The 21,740-nt window shown below is 42.2% G+C and overlaps 1 protein-coding gene and 1 long non-coding RNA gene across 3 annotated transcripts; both read right to left on the bottom strand.

Annotated features, from left to right (window-relative positions):
* Positions 1 to 7,921: 7,921 nt before the first annotated feature.
* Positions 7,922 to 9,517, bottom strand: LOC109531972 (uncharacterized). The gene is made up of 2 exons (XR_002171280.1): positions 8,478 to 9,517; positions 7,922 to 8,158 (listed from the first exon to the last, which is right to left on the bottom strand). It is a non-coding gene; the product is annotated as an uncharacterized LOC109531972 (long non-coding RNA).
* Positions 9,518 to 15,266: 5,749 nt separating this feature from the next.
* LOC109532392 (C2 calcium-dependent domain-containing protein 4C) lies at positions 15,267 to 21,418 on the bottom strand. Of its 2 annotated transcripts, XR_002171373.1 has the most exons (3): positions 21,287 to 21,418; positions 17,079 to 19,684; positions 15,267 to 17,046 (listed from the first exon to the last, which is right to left on the bottom strand). XR_002171373.1 is itself a non-coding variant. In XM_019897282.1 (2 exons), the coding sequence occupies exon 2, from the start codon at positions 19,603 to 19,605 to the stop codon at positions 18,349 to 18,351; it is 1,257 nt and encodes a 418-aa protein (XP_019752841.1). In that variant the 5' UTR covers positions 19,606 to 19,684; positions 21,287 to 21,418; the 3' UTR covers positions 15,267 to 18,348. The 2 variants fall into 2 exon arrangements, 1 of the variants encoding a protein (XP_019752841.1); XM_019897282.1 differs by having other exon boundaries at positions 15,267 to 19,684.
* Positions 21,419 to 21,740: the final 322 nt, after the last annotated feature.

Raw genomic sequence — 21,740 nt, 5'->3', positions numbered from 1 at the left:
AAAGGCTGTGAAATGCAGGGAGACCAGTGAAGTGACGCCAAGGGGCTGAATTTAAGGCTCTGGCGCTGTTTTAAAAAAAAAAAAAAAAAAAAGGGAAAAAAAAGGCTATTTGGTGCCTTAGGCCTATTTGGTGCCTTGGGTCTGATAATAAACATTATGGAATGCTGAATATCTCTTCAGGAGTTACAGTAGTAAAGGCAGTAAAACTCAACTCATGATCACTCTTGCAAAGTCATAATAGAAGCTGTAACGTTGGGGTTTATTTTCAACTTAATATTAAAATTGTTTTCACAGGTCTTAAAACAGTGTCTGTAATATGTTCAGTGGTGTGCAGAGGTGGTGGGGCAAGAGGGGCTGTGGCCCCTGTTGGGGTAATCTCAACCACCCACCACAACCCCATTGAGCAAAAAATGATTCTAATTGCCATTCATGTTTTCTTTGGCCGTGCTTTACAGTAGACACGTGTGTAGCAACCAGCAAAAATATTTAGTCATCACAAGACTATAATGGCAACGCTGTAAACCAGTCGGGTTTACAGCGTGGCTTGGGAAAATAAAAATGTCTGATTGAAGTGTGTTATTTGTCTCACAAACGTGTATCACTTCTGTTATGTTCTCTGACTGCCCACTCGGTGGCAGTGTTTATTGCTATCTAAATGCTATTGAGTTGAAAAAGGAAGGAGAGGTCATGGCGACTTTCGTGAGTTGAACGAACTATTGTTGCACTGTAAAAATGCCTGGTGAGAAAATACAGTTTTTGGCAACACTCTGACCTTGTTATTTTTGCCTCGCGACACCACAACTTCTTTCTTCAGACTATATGCAATTTCGGTGATCAGCCTTCCCATTCGCCTTCTTTCAGAGGCATTTGCGAGCACTTTGATGTGTCAGCAGGCAGCACATAAGATTCGACAGGCGGCATGCGCAGAAAGTCCGGCGACACCAAAACTGCACAATATCTGAACAAAGTATTTTATTTTTTTGTTCGTTCGTTTAATTGTAGTTGTAAATCGTAAGATTATTGTGATTCGATATGTCAAAATAAAATACTTTACATATTGTATTATTTTTCGTCGCTCAAAATATGCGTCAACAATGCAGATCGGGTCTCATTCAGCATTCCTCCGAAAAGCGTGTTAATTTTGCAACAATTTGCTGCACCCCACCAAACTTTTTGACTTTCTAAAAAGACCAAAACTCACATTTGTCCACACATTTGCACACAGTAAACATGTTTAAAAAAACAATGATGCAATGGTTTGTTCCAAGTTGCTACAATCTACTTCGTCAAAATAAACAGCCTATGCTGTGCCAAACGAGAAAAAAAACAAGTGTAACATAAAGGAGAATAATGATTGCACATCTTGGACTGCAACTTTCATTACTTCGGTGAAGCCTCTTTGCCCTAAGCTTCATATTTTATTAAAATGGACTCAGCTCTTGCAAATATTCATTATGTGGCATATGCAGAGCAAATGAAAGTATGATGTCAATTTCAACAGGACACAGTCAGATACAACCCAGATGTGAACACCGGAGTAATTGGAGATATGCAGTGGATAAGTCCAGACACCCCTGTTCAAAATCAAATGCCACATTGTAAAACAAAATTCAGCCATGATGAAAAATTTTTAAATCTTTTGAACCATTTCCACCAATATAAAGAGAGGAAATAAAAACAAACAATTGAAATAATGCGGTTGCACAAGTGCGCACACCCTCTCGTAACTGAAGATTTGGCTGTGTTCAGAATCGACCAATCACGACCAGAGTCACGTTAAGTATGGTGTCATCATACACCTGCCTCTATTTAATGTGCCTCTGATGAACCTAAAATAATAATTTGATGCTCCAGCGGGCTTTTCCTGACATTTTTTTTCTTTTCTATCAAATGCCCAAAGCTTTTATGCTAACGCTGTCCTGCTCTTTGTAACTCAGAATTTCTTACATCTTGTCTCAGGCCCCAAAGCATGATGGATGCTTCTCCTTAGGTACAGTACTCGAATTCTGACAAGAATAAAATAAAATACGACCATATTAGCCCACTGCTCAGGTCTTTGTAGTAATTTCTTGTCACCTAGAGATTTGACTTTAATACAGTGGCTAAAAGGAAATTAGTAACTGGCATTTTTGCTAAGCACCAACATTCATGCTTGTGTTCAATGCAGTTTTCAAAAGTGTAAATGTATTAAGGTCGAAATTAAAAATGACCTTGTTAATTGCCGTCCAGCAGACAAAAAGAGGGGGGAAACCCCTGAAAACATCCTTGATGTTTCCACCAAAATAAATAAGGCCAGATGAATACTGTTCAAATCCAAAGCTGGAGTTATTTCAAAATGGTTGGAAGTGTTTCAAAGAAAACACAGCTAGCTGATTAGCCAATTTTGATTTTAAAGAACAGTGACAAAGCATGTGTCCCAGATTACTTCTTTAATCTCACTAAATTGCTTTTCTCTGTCACCCAAATTCTTTGTTGGAGGTTCTGTTATTGGGTCGGACGTAAGTGAGTCCACATATTCTCATTAAGTCCTTTGCTTGCTTTCTCTGTCATTGAGGATACAAGTCCCCTGCTGACTCAATAGAGCGCCCTCAAATACGGTGACAAGGGCGAGTTGGATTTTCCTGTGAGGTCAGGACATATTCGCCCAAACGAGCTGGCAAAACCAGTGAAAGGAACAACAGAGCGAGTGAGCGAGGCGGTCGGGGAGGTCACCGTCAGGAGTCATCCAATTATCTAACAGAGCAAAAAGTTGCCAGTAACTTTATTAGAAAATAACCTGAGTAGCTTGAAACGTATCCTTGGAGAAGCGAGCTGTTACGGGTTACTAGTTGGCAAAACGAAAGCAATATGACAGAGACAAACTTTAGTCTAAAGCTAAACACATAAAAAGAATTACACACGTCGTATACTGTAGTTAAAAACAAGACATGCTTCGCTAACGCTAAAGTCAATGTAAAAGCTTATCAGTGTGCTAACGGGGCATTAGCATTTTCTTTGAGAGCGATATTTCTTCAAATAATGAATTTTACTACACAAACAGCATGGAAACACATACACACTGGTATGATAACACAACTCAAAGTTACAAATTCTTCCTAATTGGGGGAAAAACAAGTTTTATTAATAATAGAGTCCAATGGCAACTTTCTACTGATCTCTTTGTGTGTACTCCTTTCATGCACATCACACTGCCCCTAAGAGGCCAACGCACGCAAGAGCATCCAGTATTTATCTTTATTGTTTTAATTGCTATTATTTCAGTGACTTCATATTTTACGTTCTTGCAAATTTATTTTCTTGTTGCCCTTTCAAGTTATATTTAAAGGTGAGTTTTGAAGGATTCAAGGAATTTTGCTTTCTTCAAAATTCAAGGCTACAAAGATCCGAGGGCTTTCGGTTATCATCCCAACACGAATTTCCGCCTGATATGGCACGAAATACGAGAGTCGAAGTCTCACCTTAAACCACTAAGTCCCCACGACTTGTGAAAATAAACAACATCAGACGAAATCGATATGATGAAGGGATATGCTTATTTCCAGTTTGATTGTGTACACGGTGTGGATTTAGCAGAATGAAAATGCAAAGAGGCTTGGATTTCACATTAAAATTTACAGGGTCATTTAGCACTTGACAACGGCAATAGAAAGTTCAAGAGTAAAGTGTTCAACGTGCGGTGAAGAACGAGCATAAGGTTGTGATGATCGTTTTGAGTGGGTGAGTTTTCGTAGTTGAACACGGACTAAGTTTTGAAGTTGATGACTACTCATTTTATTAGTCGTGATTTCAATCTCAATCAAAATAATAGTGATTATGATTCCTTCCATATTTGTACAGCCCTTCTCTTTCTCTCTCTCTTTACTACCACCACATAAGTTTGATCAAGAGCTCGCAAATTGTGCCCCATCTCTCATTTAAAGAGTTGCGGCTTGTCAAATGAATGTTAATTAAATGACTGCACTAAAAGCTCGTTTATCCAAGGGGGCGTCGATCTCAAATGCGGAGACATTTAGCCACTCTTCATTTTGGATGATTGTAATTAGCTTCCAATAGCGTCCCGAAATGTGACCTTTACCAGATGATATTGTGAACACCTGTAATGAGCTTCTTTTCAGAGTAAGTACGGAATTCAAATCCTCCTCTAAAAAGTGCCGAGTTGATCTGTGTAACTCGTTACTTCGAGGTGTTGTCTGTCATTTGGTAAGAAGCACCTTTTTTTTGTCTTTTGGGAAGTACAGTGATACCTCTACTGACGAACGTCTCTTCATATGAAATGTTCTAGTTACGAAACGTCCCGAGAAGGAAATATTACCTCTTGTTACGAAAGAAATTTCAAGATACGAAAGGTAAAAATACAATCTGGGCTGCTACTCGCAGCTCCGAGTTTCCTGAACGCAACATACTCATAGCTGCTCTGCCATTGGCTATGACCGAGCATCTTTCTGACATCCCATTGGCTAAGAGGGACCTCGACCAGATGTGTCTATTTGTGTAAATAGATAGATATGTGTCTATGCAGCGTCCTCGCCATTCGCCCCTCGGGCCACGAGGTGTTCCGATACTTTTATGGACCGGTAAATGTGAATCACCCAGAAAAAGTGTTCACCAGTCGGGCGATCGCTCACTATGCTGATGTTTGCCTTGGACATTTTCGAAGGATTGTTACAAGCCGACATGGGCAAACGTCCTTGGATCAGTTCTTTACAAAACGCCAGGCAAAAACCACTTCTGGAAGGGAACATGGACTGAAGAGGGCAAAAACCGATGAGGATGCAGTTAAAAGTTAAATAACCATCATTTTTATTCTTTACTCTTCTTTGTTTTTTTACATTATGTCCAACTCTCATTTATTGTGCAATAATCTAATTGTAACATGTATTTCTTACCTATTTTGATGCATTAGAAAACATTTCTGTCTGGATTTTGGGGAGCTTGGAATGGATTAGGGCATTTACATGGAAAGCGTGTCTCTATTTACAAAATTTTCTAGTTTGGAAATTTCTTCCAGAACCAATTAATTTCGTAAGTAGAGGTACCACTGTAGCGGCTGTGTTGTCATATAAAGCCCAGCCTGGTAACGGAGGCAGACTTTATTAAGCCCTCAAGCCAACGGAGTATATATACTGGCTTGTTTGTCTGCTTTAAGGAACCGCACGGCTTTCAGGCCTGCTGACCCAAAAAAAAAAAAAGAAAAATCTGAAGCTAATCCTCCTGTCACTCTGCTCAGCCAGGCTCCCCAACCAGATTGAAAAGTGTGTCGTTGTTGGTGCCTTCCCAACAGAGCTTTCAACAGGTTTGGACTTTTCTTCCAACTGCTTACTTCTTTCTTCTAATTTTTCTTCTTGTTTAGTCCCAGGATTCCCTCATCTGACAGGTGTGGTTGCTGTTGCCGTCGCTGTCACTTTTATTTTCTCTTTTCTCATTATTATTCCCAACAGGTGTTGTTGCTGCTGCTTCTTCTTGCACTCTCTTTTCTCCTTGTTTATTACCAGATTCCCCAAACAAGTTCAAGCACTGTTGTCGTGATAGTCTGTTGAACACACACATTACATTTGCAAAATGTAATGTTAATTTTGTGCCTTCAGAGTTCCTGTAGCTTGTTTAGATAACAGGAAGTCAATGAGCGACACATAGCATAGAAGGCCAATGATATGTCTTTGTTCCTTGCTAGGCGGCACGTCTACCTCACAGCATAGCGGTTCGGGGTTCGACCTTTCAGAGTGGAGTGTCCATGTTCCCCTTGCGCCTTTGTGGGTTTTCGCTGAGTACTCCGGTTTCCTCCCACGTTCCCAAAACATGCATGATAGGTTGATTGAACGCTTTATACCAAACTCATTTTTGTCGCGGGCCACATTGTAGTTACGGTTTCCCTTGGAGGGCCGTTATGAATTTTGGGAAACCAGATCAATGTTTAATCCCCTCCACATATTACATACACAGCGCACAACAAATTGATGAATGAACAAGTTTTAAAATCAGAAGTCAAGAATAATAACTGTTATTGTGGCTGACATATGACAATTCGAAATTTTGGTTCAGATTTTAGCGCGCATCATGGAACTTGACATTTTTGATTTGCTTTCGCGGACCACAAACAATGATGTGGTGGGCCAGATCTGGCCCCCGGGCCTTGACTTTGACACCAGCGCTTTATATTGTCCCAAGGTGCGATTGTGATGCTACTTGAGGTTGTGATCATCTGGACTTTTTTGTAATTGCACCATTTGTGGAGTGTAACACGTTCCCAATAAGAGACCAAAAGACGCTCATATTTTTTTCTGAGCCCTGATTTCTTATTTTTCACCACAGAAAGCCAATTTAAAATGAGGGAGAGCTTTGGGGATTTCAAATGACGAGATAAGCGTTTTCCCCAAGCGTGCACCGCACTGCCTTCTAAACATAGCTGAGAAGAATCGATTACCAGGTCCTGGCAATTCTTCCAAGACACGCATCGCGATCACCCCAATTTTGATTAATGTCTTGAGAGACGCTTATAATTCAGTGTAAAGTGCACAAGTGAATTAGAGGAGGAAGATATCGGCACCTTGTTTACTCTGTGTCTCATCACGGCCCGGCTGACACCCGAGCGAGAGCGTGAGACCTCTTCCTCGTTACTTTGAAGCCACGGATCAATAAAGAGCCGTCCACCCTGATCACAGCTCTGGCTAAACTAATTGGCTCTCGCCGTACGCCGCGCGCACCCGCTGAAAGCGCGATGAGTGGACGGAGGCCTTCTCAGCCCCTTTAACAGCAACCTGTTGTGCAACTGTAAAAGCAGCTCGTCTTGGAAAAGACATTCCTTGGCGAGTCGAAAGATGCTAATGGCAGTCGAGTATTTTCTCACAGCATGACGGGCAAGTATGCAGCCTGTCATACCGCACAATTCAGTTGCCTCGTGACTTCCTCCAAGGGGGTTAGGCTTTTAACACCTTGTGCCTGTTTGCTAGCAGTATTAGGGACAAATGCGTATAAACCCGATTTGAAACCTAATCCTACTTTGCAACCCTGACACCGTCTTAAAATCTAAACCTTAAATTGTTTCAGTAGGACAAAAAAAGATTGCTTATTATTTGTGTGAGCGTTTTTGGGGGTGTCAGTGACTTTTTTTTTCTGCTCTATGTAAAAGGACTTTGGTGAGACTGCAAGGTTTTTTGGTCTGAGTGAGTTTTGTGGTGTCACTGAAAGGTGAAAATGTGAGAATTTTTGATGTAAGAGTTTTTTGTTGGGAGTGATAATTGTTTTGCCATCAATGACAGTTTTTGCTGGTTTCCTGTGAGTTTTAGTTTGTGTGAGTTTTTTGGGGGGTTAAAGTGAAAATTTTTGGTGTGTGTGTGTGAGAGTTTTGGGTGAGAGGTTTTTAGTGTGCATGTGTGATTTTTTTGGTGTGGCGTGTTTTCTAGCGTGTGTGGGTGGGGTGGATGTCGGGATTTTTTTGGGAGGGATGTGAGTTTTTTTGTGCATGTTGCTGAGGTATTTTGGGACATGTTTTTTTGGGTGTGTGATGGGTCATTCCATCCCAACCCCCCGACCCCACAAAAAAATGAAAAATGTAACCAAGCAGGTTTTAATTTGAATGGATCTGTGTAATTGTTGGTAAGGATGGCACAACACAACATCTCAAATTTTAGGTCAAATGGAGTCGGGGTGTGGGATCATTGTTTTTTGTTTTTCCTGTGTAAGTGTAGTGAGAGGTTTTTGGTAGACCACAAGTGATTTTTTTCTTTGTGTGTGTGAGAGAGAGAGAGAGAGAGAGAGAGAGAGATTGATTTTCGGGGTGAGCGCAATCATCAAATGTTATTTTAAGTGTATACTATTTATAGCTTTCGTGTTCAATCACTCACTGGAGTTCACATGTGGCTCTAGATAAACGTATGGTATTATTTGCCTCACAGTTTGCACAATCACACTCAAGGAACCTGGCTTGTGGGTCCATGTAGTCTTTATTAAGAGGCAATCAAAAACAATATGCTGGCTTAATGACTGTCAGTGTGCGTGTGTGCCTGTGGTTCTGTGTGTGTTTTTTTTTCTTTACTCAACGTTTCCGTTCATCGTCTTTATTGTGGTAATCACGCCACTCAGGTCCAGCCCTGCTATTATCATCATCGGCAGCAGCAGCCCGCATTTGGTCGGTTCATCAACCTGGCAATAGAGGGTCTTTCTGTATATGTTAAAAGATGCAGCTTGTTTCAACATTAACGCCTACACTGGGGTTCAACCCAAAATGGATTCTTTTAGGGCAAATGCAGATTCCAACATTTGGCGGAGTAAAATTCAGATAACTAATAAAATGTATCATGAATAAAATCCCTTTTTTTGTGTGTATGCCCCTATTGTGGACACACGCTTGCTGGGCTGAGAAAAAATATTGTACATGTGCAAATGTTAATCGGTTATTTGCATCCGAGTTGACCCAGCTTTTAGTTATTACATGCGTCAGTGTTGACAATAGGCGTACAGTATTTTATCATTTCACTCACCCGAGTACGACAGTGAAGTTTGGCATGCAGTAGGGTTGCCATGCCACCTCCTTTGCACAATATTATCTTTTTGGAAGCGTTGCACTGAAGCGACTCTTCATAGTTTAACTGTTCAGTTATTTCCGTTTTTCATGCTCCTCTGAATAGCGATGTACTCTTTGATTATTTATTGAGGCACACAGCAGGTAATAGCCTAAAAGTAAGCATGAATACAACAACAAAAATAATTACCTGTCTTTATCCATCATAATGTAAATAATAGACATGAATTCATTAACTTAATACCTTCATCTTAACAATAATTTGATCAACGATAACATTGTAATCATTATTTCTCGTAATGTTTCAAAAATGTAATCAAAATTATTTCTAATGTCATCAAGATTCATAGTCAAAACATAATGAGAAACCATACAAGTTGAACCGAACAAAAGGACTATATAAATCCCAGAGGTCAAACCCGGAAGCAAAGCCCCCGTCACTTCTAACTCAAGCTGTCACGAAAAATCATTCAAACTTTCCAATGCAGCCAGACAAACATGACGTGGAAACACTCCAACAAAACAGAAATAATCATAGACACCACTGCAATTACAAGTCTTAACTTTTTAACTTTTGCCCACGTTGTTTGAGCGCTGCTCCTGCGAGTGTTTGCACTGCCGATTGCGAACAGCAAGAAACGTTAAGCGATGCAGTAAACATAAAGCGCCAAGGACACAAATCAAAGCAGACAAACAAAGCAAGCAAGCATGATTGAATCCAAAAGATAATTCTACACATCTGACAAAGAAAAGCGGACATGACAAAATGTAGCTTACCATTGGGGTTATGATGTCGACGAAATTAGTGATTTCCGACTGAACCAACTTGCGATACTTTTTTTTTTTTTTATAAATATACGGCAAGTGAAAGGACATCTGTCAGTGGAAGCCCCGCCCCATTATAAAGGCCCATGTAAATCCACCATTAACAAAGCGAAGCCAGATTTGGGATTGGTCCTAAATGCACCCGCTTGATTGACGCACGTGTGTGGGCACTTCTTCGATGGTCTCTCCTACTTTGGGTCGGAGAGTTGGTAAAAGCGAACGATTCCCGGAAAATAGCGCCCCCTCCCCCCCCCCAAAAAAAACCCACAAAAAAACAGAACATCAGATATTTATTTGGGATTAATCAGACACACTTCTGGAGTGGAGTCAATTATGAACCGGTCCATAGAGCAGTCAGGGTTTGCACAAAATCTTCTCTCTTCTTCTCGAAAGCAAAAACAAAACCAAAAAAGTCCAAAAAGCCTACTAGAACATCTGAAATGCATCCATCCGTCCATCCATCCATCCAATCGTATATCTCCACAAAGTGTTGTGGGCTTGCTGAAGCCTATCCCAGCTGTCTTCGGGCAGTAGGCGGAGCCAGCCAATCGCAGGGCACACAGAGACAAACAACCATTCATGCTCACAACCACACCTAGGGACAATTTTGAGTTTTCCATTAGCCTGCCACGCATGTCCTCAGAATGCGGGAGGAAACCGGAATACTCCACACAGGGAGGCCGCAGCCGGAATCGAACCCACAACCTCTGCACTGTGAGGTCAACGTACTATGCAGTCGACCACCGTGCCACTTTGGAGTAGAGTGAATTATGAACTGTCCCCATATCGCAGGCAGAGATAAATCAAAACCTTCAGGCATCTGCTTGATACCAAACAACAAAGTCATAAAAAGCCTTCTAGAACTTCTGAAATACATTTGGGGCTAATCAGAGGCACTTTAAATGGCGCAGTTGCTTATTTTTATTTCCACCCTCGACATGTTTTTTTTTTTTCAAATTGAGTTGTGCAGATTATAGGTTACATTCATAGCGGGAATAGTTTTGAAATGGCTTATCTTGCTGTCATGTTTTATATATCACAAAACCTGAAATTTGAGGGTGTCTGTTGACTTTTTATAACCGCTGTACTATTGAGACACATTTTTGAATTCTCACGTTGGGAGACACTGACTTCCTCCACATAAAGCGTTCTCGGAGAGTGTGTTCTTTTCGCAAAAGGCTCTAAACCCTTTTAGTGGCGCAAAAAGGAAATCCATTTGAGTGGCTGCGATCAATCGAGGCATCAGCAGGACTACCGGCTGAAAGAAAAACGTGACCTACAATACAACAAGCGTCCATGCAGAGCAGAAAGAGAATCAAAACCACATAAAATAGCTCCTCGTGTATCCGAAGCTCATCAGGGGCACCGTGTCCTTGTTTCATCCTGAGGCGAAGGATCCGAATGAGATTTTTTAAAAATTGTTTTGATTTACTGTGAGGACTTTTTGAAAAAAAAAATCTTGCAGAAGGAGAACAAGTTGTTCAGATGTCATATCATTTCAATCTAAGCAAGCGCATGAATGGATGAATACAAGGTATGAGGAATGAGGTCAAGACAACTTTGTGTATCTCGGAGATATTCACACGCTGTACCTAAGTCTCAGTAAGATACCGTGAATCCAAAATGGTGAACATGCGTTCACCCAAAAATGTTTAGAATTGCCTGTGTGACTTTACTTCTTCTGTACAGACATACAGCAATACCGAAATATACTTAAAATTAACCCTGAAGGCTCATGTAAGATATTAATTGAGAAAGATGAAAAAGAAGCACGTTTTGACAATAATAAGATCTTGTGTCAGTTTGTTTTTGTTTTTATTTGAATGAAAATGTTTTTTTTTTCAATTTTAGTTACTTCATTCGTTTTAATGAACCATAATAACCTTGGTCTAAATGTAGTATTCTGATTCATTTTGCATTTGCGGAATATGAATTAAGCAGCAAAATCCATCCGCTTTCGTTTGTGTTAGAAGGTGGCCATTTTGTCACTTGCTGTCGTCGACTGAAAATGACATCAGAGTTGGTCAGGGCTCACATAACAACCAATCATGGCTCAGCGTGTGAATGTCACATGACCAAACTCAGCAAATAAACGAACGGGTTGTTTCAACTCCTCGCAGAGGATAAAGAATATATGGCTGTGAGGTCCTTTGGTCTTGGCTGTACCATTTGTGTTCACATATCAGTTCAAGTATCGTTATCAATGAACGCAGGAGTGGTTTGATTTGAAGACCTTTTTTTTTTTCAGTATATGGACAATCGCTGCTTAGTGAGTCAAGACCAATGCAAGTGTTGCATGTCAAGTATCCACAGTTTGCTTAGATGTGGGGAGAAGAAAAAAAAAGCTTTTCCATCTCTCCAACTCCAATCGCGTCAGACAGACGTACAGCTGTTCTTTTGAACACCAACTCTTTGATTTTCACGCCTTGAATGGACGCTCGTTCCCGTGCTCCGCTAATTAAGATCCTGTTTCCGCGGAGCTGATGTTAATTCACAGGTGTCTGCTCCCCTGCCTGTCACCATAGCAACCTGAAGGTATGCCATTTAATCCGTAACACACACGCATTTCTTCCCCTATTTTATCGGGATTGATTAATCTGAGTAAATATTGCTTCCCATGCTGTGGGCTACGCGAAGCTGAGTCCACTTCAACGGGGGGAGTCACCTCATTGCAAATGAAGGATTGATCATGAAAGAGATTGAAAAGTCCCGAGCTAGCCTCAAAATGGCTCATTATTTTTTTTTCAGCATTGTAAGAAATAAACACAACAACAACGAATACTACACAGACACGCAGACGCATCATACGATTAAATGTCATATTGTGGCAGTCAAAAGGAGCACACACGATTGACTGTATATATGTCTTTATTCCACGACTGCCAACAAGTGGATCTGAACAATTACAAAATAGCGCCAAAGACATTCACATAAACACGCCCCCTACTGTATGCCTGCTGGGTGAGAAGCATGGTCCTAGTGTCCGCCACAATATATCTAATTGTACGTGAACAAGAAATAGAAACAATCCACAGATAGGTGAGAAGAAACAGAAGCTAACTCTGAGAGTTAGCAAACAACGGACAGAGAGAAATAAAAATATGCTAACTACTAAAGCTAGTCAGCAAATGACAGAGCGAAATGAAAAGACGCTAACTACACGAGGTAGCTAACAACGAACAGAGTCAAATGAAAAATTGCTAACTACACAACTTAACCAACGAAGAGAGAAATGAACAGACACCAACTACACAAGTTAGCACGGGATACTATACTTTACACACGTCAGCTACTTTTAGAAAATGATTAGGAATACTAGCACTAGCACGATGAGACAGAAACACCAAGCAACTGGTGGAGAGTACTAGCCCGGATTATTAATTACCCTGTGAAGAGCAGGTGTCTATTCTCCTGTCCACAAGAGCCTCCACATCCCTTGTGGAATCGAGAAAATAAAATCTAAGTTATGCTCATTATGTAAAAGAAGACATTTTTAGAAGGATTTGTTTGTTGAACACAACATCATGTCAGCATGCATTTCTTCCTTGCAAGACCTGAATCATTTAATTTGACAACAGCAAGCGCCCAGGAGCCTAATATGATGAGAGGCCAGTGAGGGGAAAACAGTCCGCATGATGTTGATCAACCTGCTTTTATTTCACGATGGCCGCTTTCTTTTTTTCATGATTAAAAAAAAAAAGAAAAGAACGAAAAAACTGCATTGTAGCATGTGCTACAGAAATGGGCAAATACAAATCTGAGTGAAGGACCAAATATTTATTTCATTGCCCAAATGCCGCACGATTTAATCTCCATCACTCAGGTTGATTTGTTAGAAAAAGCCCCACGCAAAAATTGGTAACAATTAGCGTCTCATTTGTTTCAGGTTCCATCAATCCATTTTTCAGTCTGTATTTAAGTCTTCCGCCCCACCCCCTCGCCCGTGTTAAAGGTTCACCCGTGTGTTGCCACAGCAACCCACGCAGGATAGTTACCTGCGGTCGCCAGCTCCCATCGAACCGTCACAGTGGCAGATGCTTCAGTGATCTCTCTCTACATGCTTCTTTTCCAGGCTTTTGTGCAGCGCTCTTGTAAAAGTTCGTCACGGTCTCACTCTGGGCTTCAATCACCTGATCAGGGAGGTTGCAATGTATGTCAAAAGGAACACTGAAGGATTTGCAGGAATTGCTGGCACGTACTGGTTGTGTAACTTTGTGTAAGACCAAACTCCCCAGCATTCTTCGCATTTTGGTTGGGGTAACAAAACAGAATCATTTTCTCATAAATGATGCCAATCTATCAATCTTTCTTTGTGAGTATCATTTGTCTACATGGGCCCTGCGATTGACAGGCGACCAACCTATAGTCAGCTGGGATAGGCTCCATCTGACCCACGACGAATCAGGATAAGTGGTATAGAAATTGACCAATCACATCACAGCCATGGTCAGAGGAAGGAAAATTGGAAAGGGAGGCTGTTAAGAGGCCAACAGCAACATTAAAGAAGCCACAGGAACTGTTGGCAAGTAATGGCTATGTTATATCTGGTGACAACAATATCCTCTTTATGTGGCCTGTGATTGACAGGCGACCAGTCCTGGGTGAATTTCAAACGGAATCCTAAACCGCGTTCAGTACCTTGATAGCTGGAAGTAGTCACAGTGTTGCAGGGTTAATGCCGGAAGGAGAAAATAAAACACTTTAGTGCAATTATACTGGCTGGCAATTTAAACAGCAATACCAAACCTCCCGCAAACACACCCGCACACACTTATTTCATTCCTTCACTCAGCAGACACTCTGCTCCCCGGTTGCCATAGCGATCCCAAAGCCAATAACAGCCTCTGCGTTGCCAAGAAAGCCGGGGATACAAATTGCCCCAATCAAATTTTCCCTCTGGTGTATAGCTTTTCATTTCGTCAGCGCCACATCTCAGATGGCCGCTCGGCCAACCGCGCCAGATGACAAAATTACAAATCAATCTGCAAGCTGGGAAAAGAGAACGGAAATAAACCGTGGTGCCTATTGGTGAAACACGTCTTTGTTTCTTAACTTCATGTCAGAAACAAACAAACAAACAAAAAAAGTACTTTTTTTGTGTATTTGTGTGAGTTTGTGTGCGTGGGCCAAGTGAGCTGAGTGTGTACCTTGTAAAAGCCGTTTGTAGTCAGGCAGCTTTTCTGGAGCTCACTGGTTTGATGGTTTGCCATGAATCATATTCAAACATTGAACCACAACTCGAATATTCTTCTGTGGAAAAAAAAAAACCTTTGAATGAGCTGGTGCGCACAAATACACACACACACACACACACGCACACGCACACACAAAGACACACTCTTGATGTGGCGCACCTGTGAGAAGGATGGATTGAAGTGTTGAACACAAATTTAGAAAGGTTTGTACATTTTTAATAGAAACAGGTCTTTTGTGTACATAGGAAAAAGTTTTACATCTCTGAGTTTAACAAAAAAAAAAAGGTTGTGTTAAGTGTGCACAAATCACAATGATGCATTTTGGGGGGAGAGGAAAGCTCTAATATTTCATCAATAAAAAAGTAAAAAAAAATGTATTTGAATCATGCACTAATGTTCAAATATTATGTTGCCAAGAATTAAGTTTAATTTTTAAAGGAAAAAAAGTTGGATTACAAAGCTACATGATAAGAAACCAAATGGAAATGTATTGAAGTTTTGTACAATAGGTGTGAAATAGTTCAAATAGTGTACAAGAAAAAACATTTCTATCCGAACAAAGTTGCATTTTTTTTTTCAAGAATTAAAAAAATATATTTTCAATAACCATGAAAAGATGGTTAACCTTCTGATTCTGAAAAACAGGACGCGAGAGCCCCGTTATTTCCACTTGCGTCTTTAATTACGTAATGTGACTCCCAGAAAAAAAATGAAGCCAACACATCCGCTTCAGGTTGGTCAATTGATTTTTTTTATTCATCAAACTGCTCACGTCTACTTTTGCTACATGACAACAGTTACACCAATCACTTGTCAAACAAAAGTTCACTTAAAAATCACGTAAGTGGCGTGAACCCGACATTGGCGGCAAACATACACATCAGAGCGCGCGGCAGACGACACCAACGCCACTGCAGGCTACCCGCCTAGCATTCTGCCTGGTTGACACGCCCGACTTTGAGGCAATTTGTACGCAAGACAGTTACATCAACAGTTTATAATGTATACAGAGCAGAAAAATTTTATTGAAGTTTGATGTCTTTATTTATTTTTCTTCAGTCCAAAACACTTAGGGATGTCGCCGCATGCGAGTGAGGCCAAGATGACGTCGCCATGCCAGTGCATCACTAACACACGTTGAGAAAAATGATACACACCTTTATTGTTTAAAAAATAAAAATAAATCTCAAAAACATGCAAACATTATTTGAACGTCTTGCTCATCTCACACACACACACACACACACACACTTGGTGACAAAAACATGAGGTACACCTGCAGTAGCAATTCGTAATTGTGCCTTATCAGACTAAAATTAACTCGTTTTAGATAGACTTCGAGACAGCATGGTCTAGTAGTGGTGAGCACATTTGCCTCACGTTTTTTGAACTTCAGGGTTCGAATTCCACTTTTTCATGCTTTTGTGTTGCACGCTGCTGTCAGGCTTGATCACAGTTTTACTTTCTGCTTAACGGATCTGGTTAAGGAGGCTGCGAAGTATGTCAGAGCTAGAAGCAACAGCAGAGGATCTGGAGGAATTGCTGGCAAGTATTGGTTGAGTCCCGTGTGTGACAACAACCTCCCCTGTAGTCTTCACATTTGGGCTATGTGGTAAGAGTGACAAAACGAAAAGGATGTCTCACAAATAAAATCAATCTATATGTCTGTTGGTCTATGTGAATCTAAGTGTCATTTCTCTATATGTGCCCTGCGATTGACAGGCGACCCACCCAGGGTTTACCCTACCTCTCTGCCAAAGTCACCTGGAACTAATATCACAATCACATCACATCCATGGTAGGTTGGTGACAGGAAATTAGTCAAACACGGTGTCAAGAGGTCTACAACAAAGGAGATGCAGAAACTGCTGGCAAGTAATGGCTATGAGTGACAACAATCTCCCATGAAGGTTGGAAAAAATGGAAGGCTTTTCTTACAGAATAAGTGAATCTCTCTCTCCCTCTCCAAAAGAGGGAGTGTGAATGGTTGGCCCAAATCATTGGTCAAAGTCCAAAGCATTCTTACCAGAATTCTCCTGGCTAGGCGTTGCTACAGGTGTACTTAATGTAGTGTCCGGTACAGTCTGTAAGGCTTTGGGGTTTCATGCAATATTTTGAGCACACATTCATGCCATGCAACACGGTGCACTTGCATTGTTGTTCAAATTTTTTTTTTTTTTTTTTGCTTGTTTGTTTCCCTCCCCTGGGATCAAAGCATCATTTGCACATCAGGACGTCAAAGCAGTGGCGGGGGTGTGGGGAAGGGGTTCACAAAAGCACCTTTGTGCACGGGCGCGCGCGGCTTGTGGCCAAGGCGTCACATTACAATCATAATCACAGCATGCGACACATCTGGTGACGCGCGTGCATGGTGGAAGGGAGACCGGTGGAAAGTCCATACGTTGCAAGCTCATTTGCTTGGGGAAATGTAACATTGGCTACAGGAGGTTTGAGAACCTGGAGACATCGGAACCTGCTACTGATGAAGAATCCTTGAACTGAGCAGCACTGAAGTCAAGTATTCCACCAATTTCACATACCTGGTTTCAAATTTATTGAATACGAATAATGATTTTCCTTCATTTATCTCTGCCAGCGATGTACAGGATGCCTTGAGATACGACTTGAATTTGTTGCCTGGCCAGGCTTAGATCACAAATCATCTTTCTCCACTGTAATAAATAAAAGTGGCATTAATCCACTCCGGCCACCAACACAATTAATTTATTTAATAAGGAAAGTAGAGCTCTCCGAAAGTCTTTATAAAAACATGTTGCAATAGCATTTAGAACTAATCAGGTTGTACAGCATGATTTGATTGTTCATTTCAGTACATCGCGCTGCTCTTTCTGGTATGCCCAACTTGGTCACTGGGCAGCAGTACAATACAGTCCTACTGACACAAACAAAGACTCACCACTATCCTCAGCGAGTCAATATGATGCAATAATAAGAGTTGCTTTTTGACCGAGGATAAAGAATATATGCCTGCGTTGCTTCACCATTTGTGGGCAGCAAAAGCAGGGATGGGCAACTGGCTCATACCCATGTTTGAGATACTCCTTGATTGTCTTTTAGAAAATTAAAATGTTGACGATTGATGATCAGTTTTAAGTTGTAATGACAGTGTATACCACTAGATGGCAGACGTGGCTTAAGAGCAACTCCAGCCCAAGAAGCCAGGACCAAATTTGATCCAGACAATAGTGTCTTTCAGGTATAATGGAAAGCAGATAATATGCTCACCAAATTTAAACAAACATGTCTGCCTAGTTTGCTTGGAGACGCCATCAGCCATGAAAGATTTCAATTTAAGTCGCCACGAAAATATCTTTCTCAAAAATCACAAACAATAGCAATTGGGGACCTGGAACGATTTAATGGCATTTTGATTCATCTCAATAAGGAAGATTTTTTTTTGAGTCGGTGAGTAAACTGAGCTTCGTCATGGAAACGTTAAATTTCGAAGTCAAGGTAGCACTGTACAGTGTTCTTCCCCCATGGCCCTGTTGTAGCTCCGATTTTATTTCTGTGGATCGTATCTCTTTAAATCTGCGGTTTATCTTTTGATGCATTTTTGGGTAACATTTCTCCCTCTGATGGTGTCTCTGGACCCCAAAACACTGAGAACTTCTGGTTCACAAAGGGTTTGACCGTTCCAAAGCGTCTTGGAATTAAGCGTACGGCCCGGTGGAAATGTGTCCTAACAACACGACACAAAGTGGTGGAGCAGTGCAAAGAACTTGTAAAAAAAAAAAAAAAAAAAAAAAGGTCCATTCGTGGCCTTGCTTTCTGGTTGCTCTTTGGAGTCTAGACCCCGGAGAGCAGCTTGCTCAGCAGGACCTCCCGCTCCCCCAGCAGAGTGTTCCGTTTGAGACTGGTGCCTTTGTTGACCACCTTGAACTTGAGCGACAGGTTCTTGACCTGGAGCGGGCCGACGGCGTCGAAGAAGAAGTCCTCGTTGAAGACGGGGTTGCGACTGTTCTTGATGATGTTGCTGCGTTGCTTCTGCAACTTGCCGGGGTTCAGGTAGACGGACACGCAGCAGTTGATGCTCTTGATGTCAAAGTGTTTGTCGTAAAGGCTCTCGGCGGCCAGGACGCGCACGCGCAGGCGGGAGGTGCCGGCGTCGTAGTGCGCGCTGATGCGGACGCTGCCGCCCTTGTGCAGGTTGACCGTGTGCTCCCGCTGGGAGCCGTGCTCCGCGGACGGCGCGCTTGCGCAGTGGAAGGACGGGATGTGCAGCCGGCGCTGGACGCTGGGGCTGGGCTCGGCCGAGCTGCACTCGTCGGTGGAGAGGGAGCTGTGGCGGGCGAAGGAGCGCTTGGCCTTCACCACCTTGGCCTGCGTCTCATGCGTGAAGATCTTGAGCAGCGAGGCGGAGCGGGACAGCAGCGGCGAGCTGAAGGGCGACGACTCGGCCGAGGAGCAGGTGTCGCTCTCGCCGCCGCTGAAATAGCGGTACGGGTTCATGTGGGAGGTGTTGAAGTCGGCCGGGTTCAGGTGGTTGCCGCTTCCGTCGCCTTTGCCGGGGGTCTTCCTCTGGCTGTTGGGGGAGGTCATGGGACTGGTGATGTCACAGTGGAAGAGAGACTCCTTGCGACGAGTGTGGGGGCTCTCCTTCAAGGTGGTGAAGCCGTAAGAGGTTTGGGTCTTGGGGACGTAGGGGAGGGACATGGCGGTCTGTGACTGGGGGTCGGCGTTGGTGTCGCCGGCGATGACGTCGTCCGCGCTCTCGATCTGAATGATGTGACGGTTGGCTGACTTCAGCAGGTTCTTTGTGTCTCCCGCCAGCTTGGCCACCAGACGGGGGCTTTTGGGGACACTGATTTTCCTCCCGCCGCCGATGGTTTGCTCTGACGTCGAAGGCTGCAAGGCGTCCTTCGGTTTCACCGCCTCGGGTTCAGGAGGGCAGCTGACCAACTTGGGCGGGATGAAGAAATCCGGGATCTTGTCCGGCGTGAGGACATTGGTGTAGGGCGGCGCCGCGCCTTTCTTGTCGCCGTTCTCCCCGTGCCGCAGCACACCCGTCTCCACCGAGCCGCGGATCTTATCCAAAACCCACATGGCGCCCCACCCCCCCCCTGGATGACGGGCCGCGTGGGCGTGAGGGCGGCTGGTGGCGTGCAGTCAGGTGGAAGTGCAGCTAATAACGCAAAAGGAGAAGCGAAGGGGTGTCAATCAGGAGTCCGTCGGGAGCACAGACAAAAATAACACCAGGTTTGTTTTCTGGTTATTAGCTTGCGGCACTTGAATCACAAATCACTTTTCGAAGTGCGAGATGACAACAATGGTGAAAAGTAACACGACTGTGTACTCGGATGACTTTTACTCCCTACGTTCAACATCAAAAATCGTTTAACCCTTGGAAATTAATTTCCTGAGGCGCCGACGTTGAAAAAGATGCACCGAGAGAGGCAAAGTTAAATGAGATTCAGACCTTGATTGAGATTAATAGGGCTTAAAAAGTGGATTATGAATCAGGGAGCATTAACAACTAGGACGCGACAAATTCTGAAAAGCAAAATATCCCCCAGCCTTGGCCTTATTTAAAAGAATTTTTTGTTCGTCAGGTCACAGGTTTAGCCAAGCTAAGGTCCTCTCAGTATGCCGATTATAAGCTGATCAGAGAAAATAATTTTTTGGTGCATTTTTTTTTTTCCATTGCACCAAGTTCTGAAAACTGGAATGTATATAACTAGCAGTTCAAAATTCATTTGTACTTTTTTTTTTTTTTTTTTTTTTTTACATTTCAGAGTCTATACTGTCAGGAGTTGAATAAGTACTTGGACTTCTACCAGCTTTTTTTTTTCCCTAGCCATGGAGTACTTTTGCCACTGGTATTGTTGAATGGAAGAAAAGAAAAAACCTTTTGCATTCAGGCACATTTCAGCATTTGTCCTTGTATACTTAAGTACGGGAGTTGAATCAGTACTTGTACTTTAACCAATCTTCTAGATAAGTGTACAGACTATTAATGTTGTATAAGAAGCGTACTTCTAACGAGTGCTCCATTCTTTGGCACATTTAGTGGCATGTAGGCTACTCTGGGGATTTTAACTTCACAGTACGCATGCGAAATCAATTTCAGCTAGACTTGCACAATGTAGTAAGAGCCAATACAAGACCTCGGTCAAAAAGGCTTGCCTTGAAAAAAGATCATAATGCTCAGTTTTAATTGACTATCAAAGAACTAGTCATCTGTTTACTATTTGTAAAACTGAATTGCATCATATTACGTATTTTTAAGAATTGAAAAAAAAAACAAAGAGCACTTTTTAAAAGATTTATTCGATCTAATTACGTTTAAAAAGATTTAAAGTCTATAATAGCGAGGGCTGTTGCTCATACTTTGGTTATTTTATTCACCATCTCTATGTCATTAATATCTAAAAGTTAGCATTGTCTTTGTATATCACTTTTGCATTTGGATGTCATAAGGTACTGCAGGTGTACCAAATGTTCTGGTCTCTGATCTTCCGTGAAAAGACAAACCACTCGGCATGTTCATGAGAGAAGTCAAGCGGCGATGAAACATGAGCTACTGCGTCACACTCATGAGAAACTAGTTCAGTCGGCACGGCTGGATTTTTGGGGTTTTTTTGCGCACTAAAAAATTACCATGAGGCTTTCAAAAGCCGGAAAAGTGAAGTTTGTCACCATTCAACGTCAGGTGTGCACAGACTCCGTAAAAGGGGAGCTGCCGCTGCAAAAAAAAAAAACAAAAACAAACTGTTGATATACTTACAGTGTTGGAGGAGGATAAAAGACGGTTTTTTGCTCCGACACGTCTCGATTCTCGCAGCCACAGGTGTTCACTTGTTTGTCGTGTGAGGAATGATGGGTACTTTTCGCGGTGCGGTGCAGAGCCTCGGGTGGAAGGTTTATATATGCAACACAACAGTCGGAGTGACCAAGTAGCTTGAGCCGTGTGACACACACACACACACACGCACGCACACACACACACACACCTGTATGCATGTCAAGTATTTGCTTCCTGCGCATAACACATTGACAGCGTTGATGATTGCATCAGTAATGATGCACACATTTGGATTGAAATGGAAAATAACAACGAATTCCTATCCTATCCTATTCCAACCTTTCAAAGGACCCAAAGACGCTAAACGATATTTCACTTTCACACAACACAGAATTCTACATTTCAGTACATTATGCAATGTTGGAAACCTTATCGA

Source organism: Hippocampus comes, unplaced genomic scaffold, assembly GCF_001891065.2.
Source record: "Hippocampus comes isolate QL1 unplaced genomic scaffold, H_comes_QL1_v1.1 scaffold22, whole genome shotgun sequence".
Lineage (NCBI taxonomy): Eukaryota > Metazoa > Chordata > Actinopteri > Syngnathiformes > Syngnathidae > Hippocampus > Hippocampus comes.
This window is presented reverse-complemented; position numbering and strand designations above follow the sequence as displayed.

Coding starts and splice junctions, on each gene's coding strand:
- LOC109532392 (XM_019897282.1), bottom strand. CDS start 19,605: ATGTGGGTTTTGGATAAGATCCGCGGCTCGGTGGAGACGGGTGTGCTG.